This window comes from Odontomachus brunneus, unplaced genomic scaffold, assembly GCF_010583005.1.
Source record: "Odontomachus brunneus isolate Ranch 3 - 2012 unplaced genomic scaffold, Obru_v1 Obru_scaffold_006, whole genome shotgun sequence".
Classification (NCBI taxonomy): domain Eukaryota; kingdom Metazoa; phylum Arthropoda; class Insecta; order Hymenoptera; family Formicidae; genus Odontomachus; species Odontomachus brunneus.
This window is the reverse complement of record NW_022639456.1, coordinates 3,908,472-3,930,459: the sequence shown is the minus strand read 5'-3', so window position 1 is coordinate 3,930,459 and position 21,988 is coordinate 3,908,472. Positions and strand designations below refer to the sequence as shown.

Genomic DNA, 21,988 nt, shown 5'->3' with positions numbered 1-21,988 from the left:
TTTAACCGGAAGTTAGTAGGAACTATCGATACGAGAATTAAAGCTCGAAAAATCGACAAGAAAGTCTATCCTTCGATAGAAAAAGAATCGAGCATCGTTTCGTTGGTCGATCATCGTCCATGCGTCCAACCGTTTCCGGCTGTGGGTATGGCACGGTGATGATGAGAATTCGGTCTCGACGTTGATTTATGTAGAATTCCGTTGGAAATTACCGACGAGCATTCGCAAGCAATCTCACCGGAGTATGTGCATTCACTGTGCGTTCATTCACACCGCCGGAAGATCGTGATTTAGCGACCAAGCGACTTAAATATGAGCAGCGACGTGTTACTTTCTTGACACTTGGAGCAACATAAATAAGAGGTAAAGTTGGCGAGTCCAGGCTGGGCTCATTACCATTATCGGACGCTTTTCCCGCTCCCACTTGCGCCCCCGCAATGTTAAGTCTGTCTGCAAGTGTGATTCTCATTGAAATGTGGAAAAATGCACGCTGGTGCATCTTCACGTGCGTTCCCGTATCGCGCGGATTACGTCACTCTGCTACGTGTTCAATGAAGTCAATGCGTCCGTTGGGTACTTCACATTCCACGCTATATTTGCACAGTGCGATTTTATTTAAGTCTAGCCTCAACATTTCTAACTCATTTCAACTCGCACTTTTAAGTCTACTTAATCTCATAACACTTTGATGACAGTTCGAAGATTTACAATTTTAAATTCTAAAATTGTGCCATTCTCTCTTCCTATTATTTTCTTTTTACAAGAATATGATCTGAAAATTGCTTTATGTCAAGGATAATAGATACACAAACTTTCTATGATATAATATTTGATTTACACATGTTTTTTGGAAGCTATGATTGACTGGAGCAGGATGAAAAAGAAGTGGTGAAACGTAGAGGAAGAATACATGGTATTTGGTGTTGCTCTGACTGAGTATTATATGGAAATGGCAAGGAATGTGGAAAGTCTGATCTGCATCAAGACTAATGCAATTAGTTTACCCCAGTCTAGTCTCTATCCAATTAGATCAGTAAAATGGGAACAGTGGGATGGCACGGTGTTTTGTCATATTGTAAAAACTTTTGACTGCCAGCTTTCCTATGTCATAGTGTATTTATAGTTAATTCTGTGAAAGAAAATAATGCGGTGGTTTGTGTTGCTTATGTTCGTACAGTGGATAATGTGGAGCGCATCTGAGGACCCACCAGATGCAATGGAAGGTGAACCACCTGAGGCTATGGCGCATACAAAAGAGAAATGTGAACAGAATAAAAATCAATTGGAGTCCCTCAAAGAAATTATGATGAGAAATCAACAAAGTTTGAAGAAGAAGGAGGAGGAGGTGCAGGTAACATACTTTGCTTTCTTAAGTTATGAAGCTGTGAATGAATACACAAATTTGTAAGAGATAAAATAAAATTGTTTGGAAATAAGTGGATTTCTCATCTTTTGCACAGGAATATGCACGAAGACTGTCAAAAATCAAATCTCGAGCCAGACTGTCACGTCGTAGCAAAGAAGGATCTTCATCATCTAAGGACACAGTGCATTCACCTAAGACTGAGTCTACGGCAATAGACACAACAGATGATACTATTGATGACATAAGCCAAGCAAAAACCCCAAAGGCGAAGTCTTCTTTACTTCAACGAAAATTGGCAGAAAATAGGAAAGCATTTGAGCAACGCAGCAAAGAATTAACAGAGACTAAACGAGCAGTGGAAGAGAAAGTTGAAGCTATCAGGCAACAGCTGGAAGAAACAGACTTGGCTTCAATGGAAATGCACAAAGATCAACTGCCTGTTACACCAGTCAGACCTCTTATGGTGACATCAGATGTAAGTTTCTTGTCGATTTGAGAAAATTAGAACAGAATAAGGAAAAAATATGATAAGGAGTCGAATAAGTTGGTAATTTGATTTCTCAATCCTTATAGATTATGTCACCGATTCAAATCCAGGATATTCAGGAGAAAGAGAATAAGATTGTGGAATTGAGTAATAAAATTCTCGAGCTAGAGGCAACTGTTTTGGATCTCCAAGAAAACTTGAAAGAGAAGGATTCTGTGATCGATTCCAAAACGAAAGCGGTTACTCTTATGTCCGCGGATCTTTCTAAGAAAGGCAAAACGACATTGGATATTCTCGAAGATACAAAAGACGAAATGCGAACAATGCAGGAAAATTTTGTCCTGATAGAAACCTCTTTAAAGAATAAAAATGCTAGCCTGTTAGAACAATTGAAGGAAAGAGATAACAGAATCTCAGAGTTGGAACATACAATCAACGGGTAACACTGAATAACAATATAGAATTAAATAATAATTATGTCTCATATTAAAAAACAAACAAGACTAAAAGTACTACGGAAAATTACAAGTTATTCTGAAGTATATTAACAAACGTTTTAATTTCAGAGTTTGGTTTACAAGTTCTAAAAGATTTTTCTTGTATGTTTTAGATTTGAGGAGCAACTAAAAGAACAGAAAATAGCTGAATCAGTAAGCGCAGATTTCTCACGTTCTACTATGGACACTTTGGCGGAGACTAAAGACGCGATGAAATCAATGCAGGAAAATTTCGTTTTTATCGAATCTTCATTGAAGTTAAAGAATGACAACCTTCTTCAGCAATTGGAGGAATACGAAATAAAATTAGCAGAATCCAAAGAAAGGATATTCCAACTGGAATCGGGCACTGGTATAGTGACTGCTCCAGCAGTAGAAGATTTACAGTTTAGGATAGAAAGATTGGAACAGAATAATCGACAGCTTCTGGATGAAAAGTACGAATTACAGAAAAATATCGCAGAAATGCAAGACCAAATCATTGCTGGCAGATCGACCCATGATAACAGTGAAAAAGATAATAAAATTTCGGAGCTCGAAGATTTGATAGAGGGACTCAAACGATCGAACGAATTACTTGAAGCAGAATCGAAGGCCGAACTACACAAGTACGTCACTGAATTGTCATCTAAAAAGGAAGAATATTCGAATATAATCACTGATCTTGAGGAGAATGTACACAAGCTCGAAGCAGAGAAGAACGAAATCGCAGAGAAATTATCAGACGAACGAACGATGCTCAAGGAAGACGATAAAGTGATAAAGCTGACGAAGGAATTGGAGGATCTAAATAAAAGTATGATCAAATTGAAGGCCCAGCATAGAAGCAAAATAAAGAATTTGCAGAAGCAACTGGAGAACTTCAAAATGGTGAGAATTTACTTTGAAACGTGCACATTTTCATATTTTGACGTTCAGTAATATAAGACAGAAAATTCATATTACAATGTTAATTAATTATGATACTTTGTATTTCGATACATTCGCCGTTATTATATGTGCGAAAATGATAATAGTAACTGTCTTACAGGTATCTGATACAAATGCGGAACTCGTTAGACTGGGCAACCAGGTGGCATTGCTTGAGGAGGAGAAAGGTAACCTTCAGCTGAGTCTGGTAGACTTTGACGAGCTTAAAGGTAGGAACCAGGACAAACGTTTTATCGCCGGCGTTTCCATTGTCCTAGTTATGTTGAATTTTCAATGCGATCTATGTTGATATTTTTACCGGAAAAGCCTATTTTCCACAGCTTCGTTTTCTCCACTATAAAAAAAAGCATTCGTTCTAATTACGTGTATGGTCTCGCGATAAAATAAATATTTATACGTGCTGCAATGCGGTAGTAGGTTATAGCGATCATTTATATTGATTTTATTGATTGTGACCGAGTGCAGATGATGAATTGTCGCTCGGTCGTACATTTAATTCACGGATTGTCGAGAGAAAACTTGGAGAACGATGCTTCTTACGGTCACGCTGATTTCTGGTGATGGAATCTCTTTACTCGACTAGTTAGTCCTTTATGCTACAATTGCCGAGATGGAATATTTACTAATTCACGATATTATCTTGAATATTTTTCGATAATAGAACATAACATGGTACCTACTTTACTTGTCAAAGTTTGCTGCATACTTATTCGTAGAGATAGAAAATTTATATCCTTAGTACTTGTCGCCTACAATTGCTCATCATAAGTGTTATTTTACACGAAATAATCGATTAATTTGCATGAATTGCAACAACGATATTGGAAATTATTTTGGCCATTTTTGTTTGCAATTACGCCATCATATCATTATCGTTATACAATTTAAGTGGATTGCGCGTTGACCAAGAATATTTTGCGCGTGACTTGACTAATAATTGATTGATGACATACACGATATTAATGATCAAATATAGTAAAGCAAATGAACCAATTCCTGCCTTTCATATTTACATAACGTTTCTTGCTTCAAACGAACAGGACTTGATCTTACTGTAAATAAAGTTCTTCCAAGAATGACATATGCCATCAGCAGACTTATATTTATTTTTGAAGAAATTCTTTGGAAGAATTATTTTAGTACAGCATTATGTCTTACTAGACATATGCATTATTATTATTTAACATTATTATGATAATGTTCATATACATAATACACGTGGAAAGATGTTCTTTAAATGTAAGGCGCAAACAATGTGTTACTTCAAAAAATAAAAGCCTGCTGTTGGTGTCTTATCTTTTGGGACGACTTTTTTAACGGGATAATTATTAAATTGCACAAAAAGAGGGATTTGATCGAGGAAGCCGCTGTGACTAGCACTTAACAACTGCTTGCTTTAAGCTTACTGTAAATTAAACTGAAGTCGCACATACGTTATTGGCGAATTATACGATTTGCACAGCCTCGGCAGGAGATTGGCAAGAACGTGTTGCTGACCTCGAAAATAAGGTCTCCTCTCAGACAAAAGAGATACAGATGCATATTGATGCAATCGCCACCTTAGAGAACCAAAAGTTAGATCTAATGCAAGGTAATACGTCACATCAAGTTGTCAAGTTGTGTGGGGTAAGATGTACAGCTGTTGACCATACAAACAGCTTCTTCATTGTTTTATATGATTATTTTAATTTATTTTAACTTTACTCATGCAAACTTTTAAATTCTGCAGCTGTTTGATTCTCTTTTCAATTTATTATTTATCACACTCACCAAGAGAATTAATGACAAAGTCATCCATATCATAAATTAACATGTAAAAGAATCCATGATTTTCTCGAAGATAATCCTGCCCTTCTTTTATTTTACTAATTATTAATGTCAACTATAATAATAGCGTTAATGGCTCTACCTCTAATCCTATGTGCATTACATAAAATTGTCTAAACCGAGTATTAAGGATCAAACAACATATTTGCGATATAGTGGAATAGGTTTGCAAACCTTGCATGCCCCCTTTCAGAACTTCACACGGTAAAACAGGAGGTTTCGGCTCTAGAAGCCGAGAATGCAGAGTCTGAAAATCTCAGAGTGACCGCGGAAATGAAAGTCGTCGAATTGGAGGAGCAACTGGAAGCTGCGCACAAGGAACAGAGCGATAATAAACTCGAATCTCTATCGGAATCCGAATACCATGAGCTTCTCAAAAAGATCGACGCCCTGACACAGGAGAACTCGGAATTGTACAGTAAATTAGGTAAAATCGAAGAGAAGAACGCATCGGATACGGGTTCCACGGAATCCTTCGAAGCTATCCAGGTGAACGACAGGAACGACCTGCTGAAGAAGATCGAGGAGCTGGAGCAGAAAAACAACGAGTTAACGATCAAGTTGACGAAATTGGAGGAGAAGGACAGCTCGCACGCCGGCTCTACGGAATCCTTCGAGACTATAAACGATACAGATCGCAGTGAGTTGCTGAAGAAGATCGAGCAACTGACCCAGGAGAACAGCGACTTAACTATGAAGTTGAGCAGGATCGAAGAGAAGGGATCATCCGACACGGGTTCCACGGAATCCTTCGAACGCATCCCGGAGCATAACGAGAGTACGACGAAAATAGAATTGCTCACTCAGGAAAACCATGAGCTCGTCATCAAGCTCACAAAACTGGAAGAACAATTGAGCCAAATGGAGAGCAGCGCTCAATTGGACGTCGCTAAAAAAATTGATGACACTTTAGAAACGCTTCGACAAGAGAATGATTATTTGACGGAGGAAATTTCTAAGCTAAAACAGCATATAGAGGAGCTCACGAAGGAGAACAGCAGACTGCAGGATCATATGGAAAAGTTGACAGCGGAGAAGTTTCTGACTTCCGAGATGGTGAAAACGGTAGAAACTGCTCCTCAAGTTGAGGAATTAATGGAAAGACAGCAAATCTCTGAAAGAGAATTGGCACAAGTTCCGATGGAACTGTCGATTAACGTGACATCGTGCGCAACTGATGATATGAAATCTCAAATTGCGATGTTGGAGAAGGAAAACGCGCGGATGGCGACGGCGATTGCACAACTCGAAGAGTATATCGACAGTCAAAAGGAAAAGCTAAGTAAAGTAACTAGAGAGAAAGAGGAATTGGATCTGAGATTGGAACGCGTGGCTTGCGACGATTTTGCCAAGGAAAGGCTAGAACTCATTGACAAGTTGGAGAAACTGAATCGGGAGAAGGAGAGTGTTGCCCAGGAGAGACATGATTTACATGAACAAATCAGCACACTCTTGCAGAAGTCGTCCGATGAAATCTCGGAGATGCGAAAGACAGAGGAAGCCGCTTGCCAAGAGTCGCAGGCTGCGATCGTAACAGTCCTGGAAAAAGAAGTGGAGAACAGCAAAGTGTTGGTAGTCGATTACAAAAACCAAATGGAAGAGATGAACATGAAGATACAGAGCATGGAGGCGGAATTGCAGGAGAAAACACGGCAGATGACGGAGCACGAGGCGTCGACTGCGAAACTGGAGAGTTTGGAACGGGAATTGAAAGACATGTTTGCCACTGCGGAGGAATGGAAGTTCAAGTACGACGATATGCAAATAAAGATGCAGGTGTTGGAGGAAGGTAAGACGTCAATAGAGGAAGCGTTTAGAACATTGGACAATAATAACAAAGAATTGCTGGAAGTAATAAAGGAAAAAGATGTGGCGACCGCCACTCTGCAAGAGCGACTTCAAGACACGATAGAATCGCTCGAAACGAGATTACAGGACGAAGTCGCGAGCTTGACTATGAAGGAACGTGAGATCGTAGAGTTGCAGACGGTCATCGAAACCAAAAATCAAGAATTGCATGCCAAATACGCGCAGCTACAAAACGAAATGATCGCCATAGACAGTTTGCAGGATGAATTGAATAGTTGTACGATGAAGCTCAAAGAGAACGAGACTGCCTTATCGTTATCGTTGGAGGAAGTTACAAGGCTTAATAATATAATAAGAGAGAACGAAAAGGAGATCGAAACTCTAAGGAATAACATCAGCGAAATGAATGAAACGTCTAAGCCTTTAGCAGAATTTAATGAAATATTAGAGAGTTTACAAAGTATAGAAACGAATTATACCGAATTACAAAATAAACATGAGAGTGTTCTGAAAGCGAACGATGATCTATCGCGACAGATCGAAGATATGTCCAGGCGTGATGACGATTTGAAAAATGAATTGATGAAAAAAGAACAGGAAATTGCTGATCTCTTCACAGCCAAGGAGAATATAGCCGCACAAATTGAGGAAATCACAAATCATAAGACTGAAGCTGAAAGGAAAAACTGGGAGCTGCAGACGATTTTGGATAATCAAACCGCGTACGTCGAGAAAGTGCAATTGGATCTGACTAACGAGTACAAGCAGATGGAACACCTTAAGATCAAGCACACGGAAGATATAACGATGCTGAATCGTAGATTGGAAGACGTTATCGAGGAACTGGCTGCAAAAGTAGAAGAAAACGAGGGCTTGAAAGCCGAATTAGAACAAACGGAGGAACTAGTTGATAAAAATGTCACGGAAGAGACGAAGACCGGTTTGGAGGACAAAATCGTCGAACTGGAACAGAAGCTGTCTGAATCTGAAAACAAGTTGCAAGCTCAATCCGAAAAGATGAAGAAGATCGTAGCGACTTTCAATAAGAAAAAAGTAGTATGTCAAGAGCTTGAAGCGAGGGTCGCCGAATTGGAAGAGAAGTGGACGACGGAGAAGGACGAGAAAGAGGTCAATAATAAGAAGATACAAGAGGTGGAGATCTCTATGAGAGAGAAAGATAACAAAATCGCAGATTTGGAGGAAAAACTACTGCAAACGAAGAACGACGCAGCGGAAACTCTTATGAATTCGGAGAAGCTCGCGAAGGAATCAAGCAGTTTAAAGGAAAAGATGATCGTATTGATGGAGCAGATCGCGGAGATGGGCGACGAAATCGAGAAGCAGCGCGCGGAGATGGACCGACTCTATCAGCAAGTGGAGGTCGAGAAAACGATGAACGAGGACATTGTCAGGCAATACGATCATTACAAGGAAACCGTGAAACAAGAGAGTGAACAAAAACAAGTGGTCTTGGATGAAGTGAAAGAAGAGGCGAGAGAACTAAGCGTGCGCATGCAAGTGATGGAGACCGAGTATGTGGAGCAGCTCGCTCTGATAAAGAATCTACAAGCGGAAAACGGTCTCTTGTCGTCTAAGCAGACGCAGATCAATGAGAAACTGGAAAACGCCGAGAAGGAATCGGAGGAACGTCGTGTGCTGATCGAGCAGTTACAAAAGCGGATAGTAGCCACGATGACTGTAGGAGTGCAAATACCGGAAGAGGACACGAGAGAGAGCGACGCGCGAGACACGCAGCGTTGCGACCACTCTGAGCAGTGTCAGAACCTGGTGCAAGCATTAGAGACGCGTCTTCAGGAGCGCCAAGCAGAGATCGAAAATCTGAACAACGAATTGGCCAATTCATACGGCAACATTGTGTTACTTCACGATGAGTCTGTGAGATATAACGACATGATGATGCAGACGGCTCAGGAGCGCTTCAATCAGTCGCTTATGGATCGGACGAACACGTTGCAGCAGGAAATCGAATCCTTGAAGACGGAGAAGAGCATGAGCGAGCGGAGAGTGTCGGAATTGGAAGCTGAATTGGACGAGTATAGGCACAAGAGTGCAGAGAGCAAAGCCGAGGTCTCTAGACCAATCGATGCTTCCATCACCGAAGATCAGCATCAACAGGAACGGGACGATACTCCGCAATTGTTTGACGCTTCGAAAATCTTTGGTGCTACTGTCACTTCGGAGGCTGATATCTCGGACAAAAATGAAATCGCGCGACTGCAAAGTCTACTGAATGAGAGAGAAGCTCAGTGTTCCCAGCTTATGAAAGAAATCGACCTTCTAGTAAAAAGTACGGAAGAGGAGAGATCGTATGTGCAGAAGTTGCAGGCTCAATGCGACGATCAAGTGGGACATTGGAAAAATCGGCTGGAAGACGTTCAAGACGAGCTGAAACGAATGGAGCGTCTGCATTCGGAAAAAGTGGACTCGTTGAACGCTGAGTTGAGCAAGGCGACGCTTCAGGCAAACGAACTCAAGTCGTTGCAGGAGCAATACTACAATGCACAAGCTGACTCTGAGAGATTGGGACAACTTGTAAGTGAGAAGAACACACAAATAGATTCGTTGGTTGCCGAGTTGAGCGCCGTGAGTCAACAATTAAACGCGCAGTTGCTGCACACGAATGTGGAAGCTGACCTGCAAACAGAGATGTCGGTCAAGAATAACGCCATTATCGCGCTGGAGACAGAGCTAACTTCCACGAAGCAAACCGTAGAGACTTTAACGGCGGAACGAGATCAGCAAAACCGCATCTTAGAATTGTACAGACTTCAGATTGAGAACCTGGAAATAGAAGCGAGGAACGTGAATGACAATGATCTGATACGATCGGAATTGGAGCAGCGTGTCTCCGCGGCTACCACAGAGAGGGACTTGCTGCAGTTGCAAGTGAATGATTTAACACGATCTTTGGAGGAGTTGCAAGAATCGCTCGCGACTCAGCGTAACCTGCAAATCGAACTGGAGAACGCTTTGCATGAGAAGGATCAGGCGCAAGTGCTTGTCGCGAATCTCACGCGAGCATTGGAGGACTCGCAACGAAGTCTTCAGGAATCGAAGATACATGAACAGATGCATCAAGAGAGTGCGAAAGAACTTACTTCTGTCGAGAAACAGACCGTTCAACAAGAATCGGAACAAATTTCTATACCTGTCGAAGAACCTGTTGTTCATCAAGAACACATACAAGTAACCCAAGTTCATGCCGAGAAAGAGGCATCAAAGCAGCAGGAGACTCCTCCATTTGATGTTGATTTGAAATGGGATAACGGCTCGTCTGAAAAACTCAATGTCGATGAAGAATCCTGGGGCTGGAGTACGGAAGACGCCCAATTGGCCGGCGACCAACATCTCGGCGACACGATAACGCTATTCCCAGATGCTGAGATACGCTTACGTGCCCAAATAGAAGACCTGCAAGACAGAATCAAAGATCTGGAAACGCAGAACGCTAAGATCGTGGAAGAGAGCAAAGCAGCGCAGGTGAAGAGCGGCAAGCTGGTAAAGAAACTGAAAGAATACAAAGTTCAAGTAGAAAGCTTGCAGCAGCAGTTGAAGACGCAGAAACAAGCTGACAGCTTCTTCGACTTGGACACTGCTATCGAGGAGGAACTGAAAACTCAGATCGTCAACTTGGAAAAGGCTCTTAATGAGATCAAGGAGGAAAAGAAGAACATCGTTGCCGAGAAGGAGGCTTTCTTGAAACGATTTGATGTGGTTGTATCGGCTAACGAGAGATATATGGAGATGAAGGAGAGGCAGGACATGGAAATCGAAGTATTACGAATTCAGAATAAGGAACTGGGTAACAAGGTGCAATCTTTAGAATGGCGGCTACAGGATAATGCGACTGGTATGGAGGAAGATAATACTTCTTCGCAATATGAGGTTCAGCAAACTGACAATTTGCGTCACGAGGTCGATACGACTATTGTACACGATCGGCCCCAAAAGGATCCTACTGACGATCTAGAAATAATATCGAGAAAGTACAAGGAGGAGATAGACGATCTGAAGGATGAACTAGAGGCGCTCGCTGCGGAAAACGAGCAGTTACAGCATTTCTTGGAGGAGCAAAAAACGACGATAACGAGTTTGGAGTCGAAAATGGCCAGTACCGGAGAACTCACGGAGAAGCTTGAAATTCTTAATAATCAACACGCTCAGTCACAGAGCGCTTTAAACAAAAGCAAGGAAGAATACGATATACTCAGGAAACAATACGAGCAGAGTCTGATGGACGCGAATGACCAAGTGGCAGCCATGCGACAGAATAGCGAACTCCTCAGAATCGAATTTTTGGAGAAGATAGAAAGATTGGAGTTGGAAGTGAGCAGCTTACAGAAAGCCCTGGAAGAGAAGGAAGCTTTGGAAGCCAAGATTAGCGCTCTGACGAGTTCAGAAGAGAAATATTCGACCATCAACGCGTCTCTCATGGAAGTCACGGAGCTCCTCAACGCTAGAGTGCAAGAAGTCGCCGATCTGAAGCAAGAACTTCAGAACCAATATGTGGAAAGACAACAGGCCGAAGCGGCGTTGCAGTTAGAGATGCAAAACCTAACGAGAGAATTGGACGAGAGGAAACGGGAGTTGACAGCCTTGAGCCAAACATGCAGCGACAAAGAACATGAATTGTTGCAGCAGAGGAGCGTGGAGACGGTGAACACTATCGTTAGTGAGGCTACCCAAGAATTGGTTCAGAAGCATGCGATCGAGATTGAAAGAAAGGACAAGGAGCTACACGATCTAACGGAGAAATTGTCGATGTTGCAATTGATGGCGGACGAATACATTTCGAGACTGCGAGACAACGTGTTTAAATTGGAAACGCAGCAGCAACAAATCGCGTATCTGAAGGAAGATCTAATTGAGCGAGATTCGATAATAGAGAGCACAAAGACCGACGTTGATTTGACTAACGAAAAATTGCGAGAGAAACAAGAGGAATTGACGCGACGCGACGAAGAACACTCCAAACTCACGACAGAATTGAAGAGATGTTTAACGGACATTCAACACCTGCAGAGTCGACTGAGTGCTACAGAAGAGAGCACAATTGATTTGCAAGAGTGCCACTCGCGTATTCACAGTCTGGAGCAACAAATTCAAGCCCTGAATTCGGAGAAGGAATTAATCTTGTCGCAACACGATGAAGAAACGAAGACTTATCAGACGCACTTGGAGAGCAATAAACATCAAATCGATGCGTTGAAGCATGATCTACGAGAGAAGACCGAGCAATTACACTACTTGAACGCGCAATTGTGCGCCAAGGAGAATGATCTCGAAGGAATCAAGAGCATGATGATCGATAAGGATTCTCTGCTGGATATCACGACACAAGAGCTGAAAGAGAAGCAAGCCGAATTGGAGAGGCTGCGCAACGAGCAACCGCAAAGTTCCAAGATAATCGACGGTCTTCCCGTCTTCAGGATGGGCAACGACGACGACGCGGAGTTACAAAAGACCATAGACGAGTTGAAGACGCAAATGGAAGCAAAGCAGCAAGAACTGGAACATCTCAAGTATGTTCTCAGCGAGAACACGTATCCTATGATCATTCAGCAGATGCAAGACAGGATCAATTGTCTGTACAACGAGAAGGCGACGCTGGAGACTTCCTTGCGAACGACCACGCAGACTTTGACGGAGAAGCAAGAGCAGGTGCATCTTTTGACACAACGCATCAACGGGCAGAACCAGGAACATGTTTCTAAGGAGGAGGCCAATATGCTTTCCAGAGATCGCAGGTCCGCGCACGACCAAGAGGAAATTGTTCGGTTACAAAACGAATTGCATGCCAAGGAGCAGGAGATTAATGAGCTAAAGTACGTCATAGCCGAGAAAGACTCGCAGTTGTGTCTCCAGGCCAGCATGGAGCCGCAATCGGACGAGTTTGAACTGCGTGAGACCCTGCAGAGATTGACTGGAGAATTGTACGGAAAAGATCAGGAGGTGCAGACGTTGAAGGCGACTATAGCGACACTGCAGGAGGAGCTGTCGCGTCTCAAAAATATCGAGAGACTTTCCGAGGAGAGTAAGAATACCATCGAGAAGCTATATTCCACCATCGAGAGGCTATATTCCGAAAAAGAGCAGATCCGCGTCGAAGCTGAGGAATCCTTGAAGAGAGAACTGCAAAGAAAAGAAGCAGAGATCGGCGAAATAAAGCAACGACTGTCGGAAGAGAACCAACAGTTACTGGCGGAGTTCCGCTTGAAAGACAGCGACATAGAGAACTTGAGGACGCAGTTGACGCAGTTGCAAGACGACTGGAGTGACAGATTACAGCGGAAGGAAAACGAACTGATGCAAATGACCGACGGTTTGACGGAGAAAGAGCGAAAATTAGCCGAACTGAGTATCACCAAGGACACTGTATTCCATAATCTGAAGATGCAGATAAACGAAAAAGAGGTTCGTATAGAGGAACTCTTGGCGTTGTGCACCGAGGAGGAGAAACAGCTGAACGAGCTGAGGCAAATTTTGACGGCCAGGGAAACGGAGGTGAACACGCTGAAACAGTTGTTAGAGCAAAAAGTGGCCGAGTACGAAGTAATACAGCATGCCTTGAAGAAAGACGTATCCGTTATCGAAGCCGCGGCATCGAAGAGTCCGGATATCACTCAAACATCCGACAAGGAGGTTGCTTCGAACGAGTTGGACCTCGCGTTGTATATGCTTCATCAAAGGGATGTCAGATGCGAGGAGCTGACTCATGAACTAATGCAGTTGCTCGAGGAACGCGACACGTTGCAACTACGATTGTCTAATGCCATCCGAGTGAACGAAGAGCTCAGGAGAGCGAGCAGCGTTGAAGCGAGCCCAACGAAAGACCCGACGCCGTTAACGATAGTCGAACCCGTTGTGGAACAACCGTCGCCTTCCAAATCCGAAGGACCAGTTGAAATCGCCAAAGAAGCCATCGATGACCCAATGGAGAATAAAGAAGCTCTTGCTCTCAAGTAAGTGAAGTATAATTTTACTATCGTGTGACTGCAGATTTACTGTATCGGTTTCCGCGTAGTCCTGTAGTTACGTATAAATAGAAAATTATATTTAGCGCTAAACCCCGGAGGATTTAATATATTTTTCTGTAAGGATTAATTTAGAGTTAAATGCTAAGTTATATTTAACATTTTTACTTACATTTAATCTCGAATTAATTCTGTTTAATTTCAATTTTGATTTATATATAACAAGAATTTTTTTATGTTGTTATAGGCTCGGAATTTTTTAGGTATACTTAATGCTAAACATAGGACACTAATACTATTCCTTCTATAGTACATGGCATACTTAAAGAGACAATCAAAGAAAAGCTATTATTATCATATAGATATTTTCTCCTAGTTTGATAATTGAGATTCATTACCAAGCTAAGTTCTTCTTCGCTTCAGTCATTAATACCTCGTTTATCCATCGGCGCAATTAACGACTCAGTTTTTTTCAACGGTATATAATAATTACGAGTCGTAATTAAAATTATTACTTTGCAAATCGATCAAAAATTTCGTTGTCTCGTTGATTGGTAAAAAATCGAATGGCTTCTTCGTAATCTGTCCATGTAAATATCCTCCGTCGCTCATGAACGATATTGGAAAACGAAAATATTCTAGTCTCTCGACACAACGTTCAAATGCTCAGTCTCCATGCGTATTGTAAGCCGCTTGCAGGTAGTTATAAGCTAGTCTCTCCTTTAGATTGTCGCAGTTACATTCGGTCAGCCACACGAAAGACGTACGATTAAAGGACGAGCGGGAGCTAAGGCATACGCAACAAATGTCCTTGTTAGCGCACAGGGACGTATTAAGTACGTTACCACCCGAAGCAGCCGCGAGGCTCGTCAACGCTAATTATACACTCTGTAGGTATCAATCGATACGCAGAGAACATTCGAGGAACGCGCTATCGAGCGTTCCGAACTATGTTAATTCTAACTATGCGAATCGACGTTTGCTTCCAGCTCGAGATGTTCGGAGCCAATCGAGCGTCCTCCTGAATTGGTTGTGGGGCAAGAGGTAATTACAAAAAGAAAAATTTCGTTCGTTAGATATCTCGTTAATTCCGTAAGACTTCGAATAGACAATTCCCGGACTTCACAGACTGACGATATCGCGATCTCTTTGTTCTATAGAGTTTTGATTCTCTTCATGAGTCATCATAATTCCTTAATCCTTTCAGTTGACAGTTCGACAAGTGTTTAGTTTTCCTGGTCCTCTCCACCTCCCGTCATGAATTCAGATACTTGGTTCAACGGATCTTTGATTATAGAGGTCATCAATCTCATGGTGTATTATGATTTTTTCAGTGATTTTTAATTACTCGCACAGATACTCGCTTTCGTTATAGATTCATTGTTATAGATTCATTGTCACAGATTGCTCTTCGTTTTTCTGAACTCGATTGATATGCTTCGTGCAACTTCACCTTCACATATCCATCCATTTCAATACGTTTAAGTCAATGAATCCTCTTTATGCAATAAACACTTCAATTGTGAAGGTGATGCCGGCATTATCACGTGAAATATGTTTTTAGCACGCCGAAGGTAGTGCACATGTGATGAACGAACAGCGGAAGTGAAACGGCCATTGTTTTTGCCTTCTGGATACATTCCTGCCAAGTGCCAACTGCCAAGACTTATACTCGCAGTTATCTATGCGTAGTTGGAACTCGTCATGCATTTTTCAGGCAGAAGTCGTTTGAGCTTGCACGCTAGCTAACGATCGCGATGAATTTTCCCGCGGGAGGGTGTGGCGTGGCGGAAGAAGGCGTTAGCAAGAGATATTTTTCAAATCACATGTACAGATTGTAGGTAGTGTTCTTTCTCGGAAAAGTCGCTCCTCTTCGAGAAAGAAGAGAATACGAGGAGCAGACTTTCATGTATTATAACGTTGTATAGCTGATGTGTACGAGATAATATGAAACCTAAAATGTTGCCTTAGGATATGTAATTTCAGTGTGTTTTTCCGTCTTTCTTTTTTTTTATTTTCTGACTAAATTATCGATAGCATGCATTGAAATTATTTTGAAACTTAGCATTACGAATGCGCGGGCGTAAATATTTCACTGATTTGTTAATTAGAATATTTACATATCTTACGAATTATCTATTACTTACGGTCTTTATTAATTGCGATTGTCTTCCGGTTTTTTGGTGCAATTATTGTTATTACACTATCATTATTATTATTATTATTAATTGTACGTCGAAGGGAAGCCGCGCAAGACGAATAATAATTAATCCAGAGATAATCTGCGGTAATCGTAAATTATTCAATTGTTCTATTTCCATAAAATTTTGTACAGAGAAAAAATGAAGCATAAATAAAGAGATAAGAAGGAAGGGAGAAAGATTTATATAAATTCTATCATTTATATCATCTTACTCATCTCACACAATACATGAGAATCATAGCTTGATGAAATAACTTCTGATGGAATTGCGAACTTACCGAGCAAATACGCATTTTTGCACGCATTTCCAAGTTCCAATTCGTTATCTATACGGTGATATAAACATTTATATCACCAGGATTGCATCTTGCAGTCAAAATAAAGATAAGACAAGCCAACAGTATAGAGTCAATATCATTAACGCCTCAGCAATTGGATAAATGGACGCCACTTTGTAATTTGTAAATAGGTGAAGAGAGAGGAAAGAAGAGACAATAAGGTATAGTATACGAAGAAAATAGTAAGATATAATATAGGAATAGTAAGAGATAAAATAAGAAGAACACAGAACAATATTTTTCTATCCACGAATTACAGTAAATACCTGAATTAACTGAATTAATTCATTCCTCTTTCCATACATCGTTATACTTGTCTGTATAATCATTTTGCAAATGAATGTGCTTCAAACTATACGATTTTTTAGGTTTGTTTTAGGTTTTATTAGGTTTTTTAGGTTTTAATTGCAAGTTGTGCACGAACGCGAAAACGCAAAACACGATCGCGACAAATGTGACAAAATATACACCAATAATTTTGTTCATATGTATAAACGTTTCTGGGTTGTGATCCAACCAGCAGTCCCACGTGTTGTTCCACTTATGCGGATTTGCTCGCGGATCTATAAAAAACTTATTGTTCGGCGGTACCATAGTCAATTTGTGCCGATCCAGAGCTTGTTGTAAGCCTTCCGCGACGGAAGGTTTCTGTTCAATGATATTTATCATTTCGCAAGGATCCCTCTCTAGATCGAAGAGACATGGCGTTGACCATGCGTGGCATTGAATCTGCAAGCATGAAAACACTTTGATCTCGAGTGGACTACAACAAGGTGCAAAAGAACGTCATTTGTTTGCGTACAAACATATTTTAGTGTAAACTTTCAAAGCGTGGATAAAATTTCAAATAAAAAATCATTTCCCCGATTTCTCGAGATCGCTCACCTTCTCCGCTTCTGTAACGTTGCAATAGACTTTCGCTTCTTGTCTTAACTCCAAGATCTTTTGAGAAGTCAGTATAGCATTATTGTCACCAGCTGTCACTTCGGCAATGGCAACTCCAGCTTTGCTATACAATACTGTTTCAGGCAGATATTGCGGTTGTTGCTCAGTCGAGTTTTTTCTACTCTCTCCTAACCACTCAGAACTCGATGTGGTCTGACCGCGCACGTACTTGTACTTGCCAAGACGAATGGCCTCGTATTTGCTAATACTGTCAATGTTTATCACCATCTCTTCTCTAGGACTGATCTCATCGAATGCGATTGTCGGCCACATGTCGAAGCCATCAATCTCGCCAATTTCTTCCTTGTTTACGCCTATAATCAGCATTTTATTAATGTTTCTTTAACGGTGATCGAAAAGCAATTTGCAACTAACCGACGACGGACAGCAAAGTGGGCAACCAATCGGCCATATACATTAATTGGTTCGAGACCCGTTCGCGTTTCTTGATTAGAGGGCTCCAAATTGCAGCTGTTCCTCGCACGCCGCCTTCCCAAGCGGTTTCTTTTATCTGCAAATATTCCGATTCCATTTGCATTACAGCTCGAATCGAGTTAACTTGCATCAAGTTTTTATACGATCAAAATTCTTCCTTCGCAATGAACACTTACTCCACGAAGAGGATAATTACTGCCCTGATTAGCCAAAAAACCATTAGTGGGTGCACCGTTATCACTCATGAAGACAATAATGCTATTCTCCAACATACCGCGTTTTTTCAAGACTTCTATAACATCGCCGACGCACTGGTCTAATTTAGAAACCATGGCTATAAATAGTAATATTAAGAAATAAGATTAATTAGTTTATATATATGACATCTAATAAAAATTATATTTCTTACATATTACGCGATCACGCATAATTAATTAAGTTTAAATGCATGGTATGTAACGCGTGTAATTTTTGCGAGCATTTTTGTTATCTTAGAACGATCAAAACTCTTCAAAACAAAGCAACAATTGCCTCATGACTGGTGTATAAAATGTTCTTCCTTTTCAGAATTTTAAGATACAGCAAATAAAAATACTTCAACATTAAAAATGAATTAATCGATAATGAAAAGTAACACCGTACCAGCGTAAATTCTTCTCTTTTCATCAGTGATGTAAGAGAACTTTTCGATCTCTTCGGAAGGAGCTTGTAGTAATTGATTTATATTTCCACTATGGGGAGCAATTTGAGCCAGGTATAAGAACATTGGGTCATCGGCATTGTGAATATTAATTAAACGTACTGCTTCCTCGGTAAAGAGATCCGTTGAATATTTGTTCCTTGTGTCCCACGCGACCGTCATATTCCGCCTCATGTCTATGCCTTGTTTTAATATAAACTAAAAAAAAAGTTCAATTTTGATTATTGATCAGTACAACTGTTTCAACAGAGTATCTTTCTTTTTAATATCTTCCTTCAGTTGAGTAGAAACTGCCACGTTTTTTATTTTTTGTCGATGAGAAAGGAAATATGTGATATCCTTAAAATAACTTACTGGATCCAGTGTGTCGTGAGTGTAATAATCGTGGAGACCATTCCAATAACCAAAATGCGTATCAAAACCGCGAAAGAGCGGTGTATACTTCTGTTTGTAGAAACCCAGGTGCCATTTACCCACTATATGTGTTGCATAACCCGCTTCCTTCAAATACTATAAACAAAATCAATCCGAAACCTGTCTATTATTGACGTATCTTCAATCAGGATATTGATTTGCAATTTATTTTATGATAAGGAAGATACTTAACATACGTACCTGCGATAGTAGCTTCTCTTCTAGTGGAAGTGCACGTGGTTCTGACGGTAATATAACACTATGTTGCATACCTGTATGGGTTGGATACTTTCCAGTCATTAAGGCTGCTCTACTTGGCGTGCACAATGCTGGTACATAATGATGATTCAGAATAACTCCATTATACGCGAGAGCGTCGATATTCGGTGTCGGGATCTGATCGGAACCATGGAAACCGACGTCGTTCCAGCCCTGCGAACAAAGACATGGAATTTATCTCAGACATCTCTGTTTATTATCACTGTTTATTAACGGGCGAAAATATATCAATATACTCTCTCTTTCGTAAAAGCAATCCCGAGAATTTTTCAAAAGAAAATACAGTATAAAAGAAATCTTTAATTCATAATTTTTTAGGTCGCTGAAAACATTCACCAAATCGTCTGCGAGGATGATAACGATATGCGGCTTTTTGTAGTCATTTTCTCTGGTCCTTCCAGAATTTTCTAGTAAAATTGCGATTGTCACAGATATCAAGGCATCCAAAAGGCACAGTGCGAAGAACAGTTGCATCAGGAGTAATCTACCCATCGCGAAAAACTGAAACCGAGTATGTGTAACTATATGTTATGACAGAATGCGTTTTCAAAACATATCTTCTGTCTCCGAATTTTAATTAATATGCTGCAATTTATCCTTCTTCGAACAGAACGTGTGTAACGCACGGAACAATAGGGAACACGTCTTCACAAACCGAGTATGTGTAACTATATGTTATGACAGAATGCATTTTCAAAACATATCTTCTGTCTCCGAATTTTAATTAATGTGCTGCAATTTATCCTTCTTCGAACAGAACGTGTGTAACGCACGGAACAATAGGGAACACGTCTTCACAAACCGAGTATGTGTAACTATATGTTATGACAGAATGCATTTTCAAAACATATCTTCTGTCTCCGAATTTTAATTAATGTGCTGCAATTTATCCTTCTTCGAACAGAACGTGTGTAACGCACGGAACAATAGGGAACACGTCTTCACAATACAAGTTCTTTATTGCACGCACAAAGATACAATATAGCGAAAAGGAAAAGATAACACCGTAATTGCTAGTGAACGGATAACGAACGATTATATGTATATACAGGGTGTCCCGCGTGTAAGACAAACCAAAAGAAAAATATAAGTAGAGCACATAAAAGTGAACAAAAATTATATAGGCCATTTTTCAAACAACCACGTAAAATTTCGAGATATTAATTAAAATAGTTGAGCATATCAGAGCGCGGCGACACGGCAGGCGGGACATACGGCTCGCCGCGGCTGGCGAAGAAAATGGATGATTACTCGCGGGCCTATCTTATAGGCTAAAGAGATGGGTCGTTTGGCATACTGAAATGAGTAGCTCTGTGTGTGCGTCCGTGTACGTGTGCGTTCTTCCATTTTCTTCGCCGATCCCTGCGAGCCGTATGTCCCGCCTGTCGTATCGCGCGTTCTAATTTGTCCAACTATTTTAATTAATATCTCGAAATTTTACGTGGTTGTTTGAAAAATAACCTATACAATTTTTGTTCACTTTTATGTGTTCTACTTATATTTTTCTTTTGGTCCGTCTTACGCGGGACACCCTGTATATACGGAACCCGTGACAAACAAAAAACGTACGACGAGGAAGAGTCACGTAGTACCTAAGGGCTCCGTTAGATGTGTCTGAACAATATCGATCAAGTTGTCGACTGCGTTTTATAACAACGTGTTTATATTAAAAACATAGCACTTCATCTATATTTCGCAAATTAGTATCTAGCGTATGCAACTGCTCTGTTATCTGTGTAGTATAAAGATAACATGTGTGAATGAAAATCTACTAGCTGCTCGATGTTTTTGCCGATAAGTAAAGAAACATATGCGAGATGATAGTATAATATTTAGCTATGCTTGTCTCGATATTGTGATGATTTAAGTTTAATACTTAGCGACTAATTCGTCGTAGACTGTCACGGTAGTAACTCACGTAGTGAGTCACGGTAGTCACGGTAGCCGAATATCATTTTTATTTTCACACACTGACTTTGGAAGATTGTGGTAGGAAATAAAAAAAGATTAATTTCAGACGGCAAAAGTCGTTCGATTTAATTTTAGGAAACCTTTAGTAGAAACATCGTTATAAGTTCACAAGTGGTATTGTGAGTTCAGTTAATTTTTTTCCTTTATTCAATCGAATTAACCGCCATCTGTATACACAAAAATAGATAAATTAAAATTGAATCACAAATGTGCTTTTAATCGTTATACACACACACACACACACACACACACACACACACACACACACACACACATATATATATATATAAGCCATCTATTTCTTGAATGCGGAAGCAACTTTTTCTTTCAAACGTCCGATATTTAAAATAAAACAATTTTATTTTATATCTTCTATATGTTTTTATGCGGAGTCACTATTGTTCTGGTAGTATCGTCTGTCGCGAAATACTTTATGCACAAACCGAAGAAATATCAAATAAATCGACATATATACGAAATATGCGTCAAATATAATATCTCACGTCTTATCGTATTATTTATTGTATTTAACATTGAGCACGTTATAGCAGATTATATTTAACATTGAGCACGTTATAGCAGATTGTGCTTTATGTTGCATAAGATGATAATAACATCAAGAACATATAGTCTGTACAATAATCACTCAAAAATAGCTGATGCGAAATTTATGAACTTTGGAACGATTCTGTTTCATTCAGCAGAAAGAGAGACAAATATATGAGAAGTTATCTTGGAAAATTTTAATGAAGACTTATGAAGTCTTTAAAGAAGACACCTTGATATAATCGT

At 40.4% G+C, this 21,988-nt stretch overlaps 2 protein-coding genes across 9 annotated transcripts; one reads left to right on the top strand and one right to left on the bottom strand.

Annotated features, from left to right (window-relative positions):
* Positions 1-113: 113 nt before the first annotated feature.
* On the top strand, positions 114-16,291 carry LOC116851705 (golgin subfamily A member 4-like). 8 transcript variants are annotated; one of them, XM_032831432.1, is made up of 11 exons: positions 114-363; positions 1,178-1,351; positions 1,461-1,841; positions 1,940-2,292; positions 2,464-3,220; positions 3,381-3,447; positions 4,743-4,871; positions 5,301-13,899; positions 14,638-14,801; positions 14,901-14,955; positions 15,476-16,283. In XM_032831432.1, the coding sequence occupies exons 2-11, from the start codon at positions 1,184-1,186 to the stop codon at positions 15,498-15,500; spliced, it is 10,698 nt and encodes a 3,565-aa protein (XP_032687323.1). In that variant the 5' UTR covers positions 114-363; positions 1,178-1,183; the 3' UTR covers positions 15,501-16,283. The 8 variants fall into 8 exon arrangements, with proteins under 8 accessions (XP_032687323.1, XP_032687295.1, XP_032687341.1 ...); XM_032831404.1 differs by having other exon boundaries at positions 3,381-3,489; XM_032831423.1 differs by lacking the exon at positions 114-363 and adding an exon at positions 474-573 and having other exon boundaries at positions 3,381-3,489; positions 15,476-16,291.
* A 142-nt stretch (positions 16,292-16,433) lies between these two features.
* LOC116851736 (arylsulfatase B-like) lies at positions 16,434-20,285 on the bottom strand. Its single transcript, XM_032831462.1, has 8 exons — positions 19,562-20,285; positions 19,148-19,378; positions 18,887-19,042; positions 18,475-18,730; positions 18,009-18,166; positions 17,773-17,908; positions 17,338-17,711; positions 16,434-17,181 (listed from the first exon to the last, which is right to left on the bottom strand). The coding sequence occupies exons 1-8, from the start codon at positions 19,715-19,717 to the stop codon at positions 16,828-16,830; spliced, it is 1,821 nt and encodes a 606-aa protein (XP_032687353.1). The 5' UTR covers positions 19,718-20,285; the 3' UTR covers positions 16,434-16,827.
* Between the last annotated feature and the right edge of the window lie 1,703 nt (positions 20,286-21,988).

Bases quoted from the DNA above. Each gene is read 5' to 3' on its own strand.
- LOC116851736 (XM_032831462.1), bottom strand. From the start codon at position 19,717: ATGGGTAGATTACTCCTGATGCAACTGTTCTTCGCACTGTGCCTTTTG. The intron at 19,379-19,561 runs GTGAATGTTTTC...CTTTGTTCGCAG, and splicing joins TCATCCTCGCAGACGATTTG to GGCTGGAACGACGTCGGTTT. The intron at 17,712-17,772 runs GTTAGTTGCAAA...TGCTGATTATAG, and splicing joins CACTTTGCTGTCCGTCGTCG to GCGTAAACAAGGAAGAAATT.
- LOC116851705 (XM_032831384.1), top strand. From the start codon at position 1,145: ATGCGGTGGTTTGTGTTGCTTATGTTCGTACAGTGGATAATGTGGAGC. The intron at 1,352-1,460 runs GTAACATACTTT...TCTTTTGCACAG, and splicing joins AGAAGGAGGAGGAGGTGCAG to GAATATGCACGAAGACTGTC. The intron at 13,900-14,637 runs GTAAGTGAAGTA...TCTCTCCTTTAG, and splicing joins AAAGAAGCTCTTGCTCTCAA to ATTGTCGCAGTTACATTCGG.